This window comes from Cupressus sempervirens, chromosome 10, assembly GCF_028749045.1.
Source record: "Cupressus sempervirens isolate cs-2001-9-10 chromosome 10, ASM2874904v1, whole genome shotgun sequence".
NCBI lineage: Eukaryota > Viridiplantae > Streptophyta > Pinopsida > Cupressales > Cupressaceae > Cupressus > Cupressus sempervirens.
This window is the reverse complement of record NC_143127.1, coordinates 731,621,021-731,631,169: the sequence shown is the minus strand read 5'-3', so window position 1 is coordinate 731,631,169 and position 10,149 is coordinate 731,621,021. Positions and strand designations below refer to the sequence as shown.

General features: G+C 30.6%; 1 protein-coding gene across 1 annotated transcript; it reads left to right on the top strand.

Moving 5' to 3' along the window:
* The first annotated feature begins 8,388 nt into the window (after window positions 1-8,388).
* LOC149535922 (uncharacterized) lies at window positions 8,389-9,073 on the top strand. Its single transcript, XM_089805441.1, has one exon. The coding sequence runs from the start codon at window positions 8,464-8,466 to the stop codon at window positions 9,025-9,027; it is 564 nt and encodes a 187-aa protein (XP_089661567.1). The 5' UTR covers window positions 8,389-8,463; the 3' UTR covers window positions 9,028-9,073.
* Window positions 9,074-10,149: the final 1,076 nt, after the last annotated feature.

Sequence of the window (10,149 nt, the reverse complement as noted above, 5' to 3'; positions counted from 1 at the left end):
CCAAAAATCTTTAATGAAAAAGCTTTAAAAAATATTTATATCTATTTTTAAAAAAAAAAAAATTGCACACTAACTTTGCATATAAAGACAAAGATAATATGGAATTACATCCAAAGTAGGAAAATCAAAAAATTTGAAACCCTTAGCACATCCTCGTGAGAAATATTGCACAAACCTACCACAAACACCAACTTGCATCATCTATTATTACATGTTTGAGACAATGTGAAGTTGAATTAATAAATTACAAGAAGAGATCACATTCGGCTAATAATCACACATATAGATAGCTCGATTGGATTAGTTTAATTAATCACTATATACTTTATTAGCCGATAGGCTATTATAGGTGGGAATTTCATCCAAACCTATCCAATGCCAAAACAAGCTCTGGTAAACTACTTTTTAAACATTGAATCTTAGATTTGATTTAGTCTATCAAATTTGGATTTGCTTTAGATTTGACTTTTCCTATTCACATTTGATTTAGATTTTATTTGACCTATTTATGGTGGCATCTATGTTTTGTTTTGCATTTCCTGGAAGATTGGTGAGTGCATGCTAGTTTTCTTCTCTAGAAAATTTGAGAGCTTTTTGAGGGGACTACAATTGTTTTCTGAGCTGGCCAGTGAGAGAGGAAGACTTTGGATTGGTATGTAATTTTAACATAAAAACCATCATAACCCCTCATGACTATGATGGGATTTCTAGTTTTCCTCACTAAACAAAAACCTAATGACTAGAAAACCCCATGAATTTAGGATGATTTAGGAGATTATACATTTGGCAAAGGCACACCATAGGCACATGGGATTCAAACCTCCAGAGTCGTATAATAATTATTATTCTCCAAAAAAACAATAAATCTAGCAGGCCATATAAGAAGAAACAACTTTTAAGTACCTTGCACTCTGTGCATGCAAAAATGCAGAATGCCTAGGGTTCGAGTCTTGCAAGAGTAGCTCTTTGCTGAAGGATTAGTCTTTTGTAACTTCTCCTTTTCCATGATTGAAAATTCCCCCCTTTTGCCAAGAAATTTCACTCAGGCTACAAAATTTCCGCACTCTTCCTGGGCTTGCTTGTCAAGTGCACCCTCAGTCTGGCTATAGATAAGGCATTCATTCAGACAATCAAACTGAAGATTTGGAAGGAAGGAGAGAGTAATTATTTTTTAGTATTGTAATGCTGATCCAATTTCTCAAGCTTATCATGGTTTCTTTGCTTGCAAGGTTAATGGGTAAAAGCACAAACCTATGTCACCCTTTTGTAAAGGAAAAGGCTAACAAAAGTATGACTGTTCACCTTAAATGACATAAAATTGGTATTATTATTTTGAATTTGAAAATGAAGTATACTAATGAAATGTGTAGAAATGGATGAAGTTTAGGATTATAATTTTTAATAATTATTTGGAATAGAATTGATACATTTTCCTAATTTTTATACATGATTTTTTAGTTGTTGAAAATTTTGAAAATTAGGGGTCTAGTTCCCACCACAAAATTATATGGAAATAAAATTATTTAACTTTGATCTTAGACTATGTTATAGATAACATACATAGCTAGAATAAATAATAATAAAAATTGGCTTTAGACCTATATTTTCTCTTTTATAATGATTCAAATTTTAACTCTCCTAAAATCAATAGTTTTCATCTCCCACCACATTTTTCAAAACAAATGTATTCTAACCAAGAAAAGAATTATATATTTTAGAAGAGGACTCTCTCCTCGAAAATGTCATATAATTTTTAATTTTTTTAATATGATTTAATATTTTTTCCTTATCAAAATCAACATCTTTTCAAGTGTTAAAATATGTGCTTGTAGAAATTTTTAAAATTACAATATACTATATCTAATTAAAACACTATAAAATATATATGAGAATGTTCTTGACTTTGAGCTCTATAAAATGTTGTTTATATGTTACTAAAAAATATAATAAAAAAAGTAAGAGTTACTAAATGCCACTTTCCTAAAATAATTTTATTTTTTAGTAATTGGATACAAACTAGTATAAAATATGCATTTAATAGGCATTTCTAATTGGAAAAGTGTGATACCAGATATAACTTAGTTAGAATGAATTTAGCTAGATCATATGTTTGAACAAAATTGATTTTTAGATATAAATACTCAAATTCCATGGCATTGATAAGTTAGCCTGAAAGGTGACACAACTTTGTACTTTTACCATAATAAATTTACAATCTTTTCATTTCATGCTTTTAAGATTAATAAAGTTTTCATAAGATCATAGATGTTTCAAGTTTGGGTTTTGTAGTTTCAACTTTATTATCAAATTTGTGTGAAATCCTGAGCTATAATGTTTTAGATCAGAAAACCCACTTGATAGATCTTTTTCAGGGGGTTTCAAGTTTTTGTTTGTCTTAAATTAGTATAGGTTACTCTTTTGTTCTTGTTTGTGCTAAATTTGTTCATGTGGGTTTTGATTGCAGTTTTAGATGACTAAAAACTTTTGTAAGGGCATGTTAATGTACTTCCAGCAGTGGTAATGTATATGTTCTACAAGACTGTGGAAAAAACTTACTTTACGTAGCCTTTTCTGGTGCTGTAGAGGCTACTAGTGTCTTTAGTCAAACAAATACCAAATTTTTCTTATGCAAAATCAATGAGAACAATGACTATTTTGCATCCATGGTGCTGTGAAGGTGGGCATAAGCATCACGAAGAAGATCAAAGCCCATATGTAGAAGCTCTCTCACCCCGACCTTGACATGAGGCGGTAGGGATCATCAAGCCTATGGGGGAATTGAAAGCCTGCCCCAATGTAAAGCATAATATTTGTTGTAAGCACTCTCTAGAAAATGACTTCTCATGAAGATTGCACAGTAAAGCTCACAATGCATATGAGCCTGTGCCCCAATAATGTCACCTAATTCGGCATCAGCTACAGTGCAACATATTTGCACTAGGCCGGTCTGCGCACACTTTATTATTTTTTCAAAAATTACAATAATTGTACAGTTATATATAACAGGTAAAAAGGTAAAAAAGATTAGAATTTATGTTTAGTGTTTTTAGTTTGAATATTTAAAATGAATTAAAATGAAAGATTACTTAAAATGATTTGATGTTTAGTGTTTTTAGTTTGGATATTTAAAATGAATTTCAATGAAAGATTGTTTAAAACGATTTAATATTTATGTTAGTATTTTATTTGTCTAATAATGAATTTAAAAAAAAAAAAAGATTAATTAATTAATTAATATTAAAACCTATTATTAATTTTTTTAATAAATTTAAATTTAAATATATTTATGTATATCTATTTTATATAATAATTTTGATAAATATCTATATAGATATATTTCTAATATTACTTTATTTTTAATTTATTAATATACAATATTAAAAAAGTATCATCATATTATTTAACAAATTTAAACTCAAATTTCATTTTATATATATATATATATATACATATAGATACATATATGTATATATATACATATATGTATACATATATGTATATATATACACATATATGTATATATATACATATATGTATATATATAGATATATGTATGTATACATACATATATATATACATATATCTATATATATACATATATGTATATATACATATATGTATATATATATATGTATATATATACATATGTGTATATATATACATATATGTATATATATATATATATATATATATGTATATATATGTGTGTATATATATATGTATATATATACATATACATATATGTATATGTATATATATACATATACATATATCTATATATATATACATATACATATATCTACACACACACACACACACACACACACACACACACACACACACACACATATTACTATATTACTATATTTCTTATTAAAAAATTGTTTAATAAATTTTATAAGATTAAATAAATAAATTTTACTAGGTTTTGTAATTTCAAAAATAAAAATAATCTTTCATTTATTATAAAAAATATATATTTATATTTTAAATAATTTAAATTAGCTTATATTTATATATATTTAATGTAACTAGAAATGGAAAGGAGTTTTTTTTATTATAAATTAAATGACTCTCCTAATATGTATATAGATCTTAACTAGAAAAATATAGATACATATTATATGCAGATTGATCATTATATAATAATAATAATTTATATATAAAATATATTTTTTAAATAATAATATTATGAATTAATAAAAATTAAACACTTCATTAATATTGAAGTGATAAAATTATAAAATTACATTACATCAAATTATTAAAAGAAATAAATAATGCATTTCTCTAATTCAAATTATTCATCAATATTTTTTTTTTAACTGCATACCTAACCTAATAAATTAATGTTTACTTCCATTTTTTTTCTAAATAGAGAAGACAAATAAAAAATACTCATGTAAACTTGAATAGATGAGTAGAATGCTTTAATAGTAATTTTATAGATATCAAAATTCTAATATATATAAACTAACCTTTCATTTTACACATTCAAATTCAAAAATACTGACATAAATTTTAAATCTAGTGGTTATATAAAAGTATAGTCATTTATGTCATGTTAAATAAAAGTGTACAACCATTTTATATTCTGAATTGAAAGACCACATCAAGTACAACTATGCATTTATAATGGATGTATATAACATGGGATGTCATGGAAGTAAGCAGACAGGCCTACTGCAAATATGTTACAACATCATGTTGGAAGGAAATGAACACTTCAACAAAAAGAACTACAATATGTGGAAGTAGAGGATACTCTCTATGTTTTAGCACTCATGTCTAGACCATATTGTTTTGGATAATAACATTCATCCCATAGAGGTGGGCAATGATTGGGACAAGTTAGATGAGCATAATTGTGCATTTATGTTGCTGAAATTATTAGTCATTGATGAGATGCTTTGAGAAGGACCATCAGACAGAATTGTTAAAGAGATTCGGGGTTGCCTAAAGGATTTGAAGAAGATGCCAAATAAAGGTACAACTTTCTTCATTAAGAACATGTTCTCAATTATGATGGGATGTGACTATCCTCCCTACAAATTGTATAGTTGACCAATTTTCAAAAAATAAAAAACATCATGGATTTTTTTCGAAAATTTCATCATTTGATCTTCATGATCTACATAGTTTGTAGTTGAAAACAATAAAAAAATTGGAAAAAAATCACTAGGTTTTCGTGAATCTGGAAAAAAAAGTTTGACTTTGTTTTGTCTTTGGTGCATTTTGATTGGAGATTAGCTTGTCCCATATGATGAATAATAAGATGTCTTTGTTGGATTATCTTGTGAAGACCAAAGACATTTTCGACCATATCTATGCTCTAGAACATGAAAAGAACAAATAGGTTAATGAACATTTAAGTTTTTATGATTTATAGTTGTTTGAGTTTATGACAAGGCATGTTTTTGATATAAAAAGTGACCAAAAATAAGGGGGTCGACCCTTACAAACAAAAACCTGGTAACTAGCACATTACTAGCAGTGACCAATAGCAAACATAAAACTAACTAGAGCTTCACAAAACCATAGTTCCCTACGAATGTAACTAACCAACATAATACTAAGAACAACTAAACTAATATAAAAGTCTAGAAAATCTACAAAACTACAGAAGTTCATCAAAAATTGTTGGCATAACAAGCCAACCCAATTCTTAGTTATAGCCAAATACCAGCAAAACCCGAAACAATAGAATAACATAAAAGTCTTGGATCCGAGGATCCCATTAAACTAAAAAACTCAATTTTATTTTCTCTCCTTCCCCTTCATAGCCAGCAGAATCTAGGACCAGTCATTAGCAAGGAATTTGAAAAGGAGCTTATGGTCCTTCATATCCATCCCAATATCTTCCTTTTCCTATGCTAGTAGATGGAGGGTGGTGTCTGTAGCATGGGTGACTTTGAGGGAAAATTTAGAGAAGGTAAAGAACCCTTCCTCTAAAATTTTAACCCTCTTATCCTAATTGGCATACACCTCCACCTGCTCCTCAATCTCTTCCTTGGTATCTATTTCCACCTTTTTTGCTTCCTCCTTAGCTTTCTGTACTTGGATATCATCCTGCAAAACCCTTGGATTAGTAGAAACCTTAGATATTTCCTTAAGTGGGGATGAGATAGTTATGGGAGAGGTGTCCACTTTGTTGCTCTCTTCATAGAAGGTTATGGGCTGGAGGGCGAAGCTAGTGGACACATGGGTGATCTCCGTGGTAGCAACATTGCCAGCTGACACCCGAGTTTGAGCATTATCAACAGAATTATCCTCCGAGTTAATACTTTTATCCACCTCCTCCTTTCCATCTTATCTTTTGGAATTAGAGTTGTCTTCCTCCTCCCTTTCTTCTTTATTATTTTCTGAGCTTTCTTCCTCAACCTCCTCAACTCTGAATATGTTGGATTTATGTTTGCACCTTGTCTGGGATTGGGTGAGTCTTCCAAATCTCCTCCTAGCCTTACCCTCGGCCTCCTCCACTGAATCCTCCTCTTCCACCTCTATAGGTTTTTCAACTTTTATCTTTTTATTGCCCTTTTGTTCCGCAGTCGTATCAAGTTTTTCCTTTTTCTTATGTTCCCGGCTAGGGGAGGGATGGGGGGGTATCTTTTTATGACAAGGCATGTTAGTACACTAGCAAATAAATATTTAAAGATTAACTCAAAGAAATGATTTCTCATGGGACATATTGAATTCATAATATTAGGAAATACATTAATGTGAACACAAACATATAAATATTGTAATTTATAACATACAAAATTATAGCTTGAAGACAAATCATCAACTTAAAATTTATATATTAAAAACAAATATAACACTATCAAGCACAAAAGAGAAATAATAGTGCATAATAAAGTGATTCATTAATGAAGGTTAGTAGTTGAGGCTATGTTTTTCATCTCATATGTTGTCAATTTGGGGGTTTTCTATTTTTTTTGCGACGTATAAATGTATAAATGTAGTAGTTGTAGAGAAAAGTATGGTGGATTGGCTAAGATATAGGTAAGGGTAAGGGTATGGTTGGTGCCCATGGCATGGATAGTGATATTTGTCTATGATTACCTAGGGATATAAGTGTTATATAGATAAACTTTTTTGATTATCTTGGTTCTAAGGTGGGCCATTGTAATTAACAAATCAAACAACCACATATAGTAGTTTTAGGGGCTTACAACCAAGTGTGGACACAATATCTACTAGCTACCCAAGTGATCTATTTACAAGACCTGTTTGAATCCAGAGGTTTGTTGTTAACATTATTCGATCGCTTGAGTTCTTTTGGAAGTTGTTTGACATCACTTTCAATGTTTTCTCTGAGGTACATTAGTGAGCAACCATTAGTTTTTGTGATGCCTAGGGTGTTCTATATAGAAATTCCATATTAACATTTTTATGGGGATTAAACAAAGTGGTAGATTGTAGGATATATATGAGTTGAAGGATGAATTCAGTTTGGGGAAGTTTGGTAAACTTAGGTCTTGCAACAATTAAGGTCGCAAGGGAGGTTACGCTTGTAAGTTAATTGCAAAAGATAGATTGGAGACTACAAAGGATGCTAATAGTGTGGAATTAGAGACTGAGATCATGATTAGTCTTTATGGGCTCTCTAATATTCTATCACTCAAGGGGATCTTTATTGAAGAGGTACTTGTGCATTTGGTCATGGATATTTGTGCTAGTAGGAAACTCTTCGATTATTTTGTTTAACTATGGACTTGCACACTTTGTCACTATTGATGTACCCCTTGCTCCTTTGGGTACAAGTGCTAGTTATTATTAAATTTAGATTTATAAGAGCTAGGTTAGTATTGGCTAAAATGTAAATCTTACAAGGAAACACTTGAAATAAGTAAAAGATTCTTTACGTTTTAGTTTAGGGCAACGTCTATACAGCCACGAAAATGCACTTCCATACGAAGGAAAAGACTTAGTTAATTTTTAAAAAGGTTAGAAAAAGCAATGTAAAGGAAGTGCATTTTCGTGGCTGTATAGCGATGGGCTTAGTTTAGGGCTGGATTTACGTTCTTCCCTTGTAAGCCCTCGTCTGAAATCAACAACAGCAAAAGATTCCTTACGGCGCCGTTAAGTTCACCGTTTATTCAAATGAGAGCAATGTTTACACATTATTTCTCATTCAATCCACGTGATGACAAAGCATGCTACTGTGGCCGAGTTGAAGCAAGTTGGTCGTCGGAGCACTCGAATAATTTAATAGTTAATAGTTAACATGTCAATTAATCATATCTTGCTTTGACCAGATAACGTTGTCTTTGTTGAACGAGCTCATCAAATCTGACTTGTGAGGAAAGGCAGCCGTGCACGTGTAGCCGTTTTAGTTTGCATATAATGAATCCCTTTTCCCTGACAACAATCATTCCATCATCATTTGCCCCTCCACATTTTCATCATTGCAAAAGGGATTTTGTCTGTCATAGTATCAGAAAAAGAAGCATAGTAACCATGCGTATTAACATTAGTTGCTTCAGTAGAGTTGTGAATGAAAAGCATAGAAGAGTGAAGATTATGAGAGCAGATGGGGAGCTTATCAAAGTTATGAGCCCCGTAAAAGTCAAGGAAATACTTGCCGACCATCCAGATCATGAAATGTTTGAAGCAGATCACAGCAGTCGACTGAATATTCACGGTCTACCGCTTTCTCCGACCACATCACTTCGACCGGGCCGACTCTATTTTCTCATTCCTCTGCCTTCCCAGTCGACATCCTCTCGACCACAAATGGATAGTACATCTGTTTCTCAAAAAGATTGTGTGACGGATGATACAAAGTCGAGATCGATTTCGTCGACTACTAAGGGATCCACAGTGCGTCTAAAGATTCGACTGAGCAAAGAGGAAGCATATTCGCTTCTGTCAGTTGACGGAAATACGGTCATGGGAGATCTACTGGCTCCCTTAATTCAACAAGCAATTAAAAAGAAGCAGGAGAATTCTTGGGATTCGTTTAATCGGCAATGGAGACCGAGTCTTGAAACAGTATTCGAAGAGCTCAGCTCACGCTTGTAAAGGTTCAAGATAATAAATAATATTGTTTATTGATATGTATATCAAAGCTTTGTCTTGGGTAGTGGATTTTAATGGATTTGTTCTTCGTTTTGGTTAAAAAACTAGGCAGAACAAACGTGTCTGCAGTTTAGAAATTTGTTGGGTATATAAGCAAATTTACGCTTTGATAATATCTCGAGAATGTTTTCGTTGAATGTGGAAACGTAAGATGCATAAATCACCCGTAGTGATTTGAGTGAGAATCCGAATGCATACAGCAAAGAATGTAATTTTTATCTTGGGAAAAAAATGACCAATTTGGTGAGAAAGACGATTATAGTTTTGAGAGAATGAATGCGAATACTTTAAACAAAGAAATTAAGATGAAAATTGGAAAAATTGTTGCTGTCTAACTTAGGTTGGCCCATATTCGAAAGATTATAGATAAAGTAGAATTAAAACTAATCAAACACCAATGAATAACAGCTAGTTAAAGAATAATGAAAGATGTGAGGAAGTTTTAAAAAATTATCGTCTGCTGACTTTTAAATTCTCTCTACGTAAATGCATTATAATGATAATAATAATATTTAAAAATGTTAATTTTTTAACTTTTTCATCAGCTAATAACTCTTAGCTGTCACATCCATTACCTACTTCATCATCCTCCATCTGCGGAGGTTGGGAAAGAGTTGTGTGAAGAATATGAAAGGCCGTGTTTGGGAGTGGAACTGAAAAACTCATTCGACTCTTTCAAGATGAAGAAAAGATAAAATAGGGCGTCCACCTTCACACACACACACACAAGATTGAAATAAAATAAAATGATTAATTATATAAAATTTGAAACTTACATGTTCAAATTATCTAATCTATTGTCTATCATTAATGAAAGTGTAAAAAATTAAAATAAAATAAAATGATTAATTATATTAAATTTGAAAGTTATATGTTCAAATTATCTAATCTATTGCCTATCATTAATGAAGGTGTATAAGAATTTAAAATTATTTAGAAATAATATCAATTTAGAAAATAACTTATAATCTTTTACAAAAATACTTTTATAAATAAATAAATCACTTGATGTGAATCTTGCTATTTAGAAGAAATTTTATTTCTCCCAAAAGTTTACATGAACAA

Coding starts and splice junctions, on each gene's coding strand:
- LOC149535922 (XM_089805441.1), top strand. CDS start 8,464: ATGCGTATTAACATTAGTTGCTTCAGTAGAGTTGTGAATGAAAAGCAT.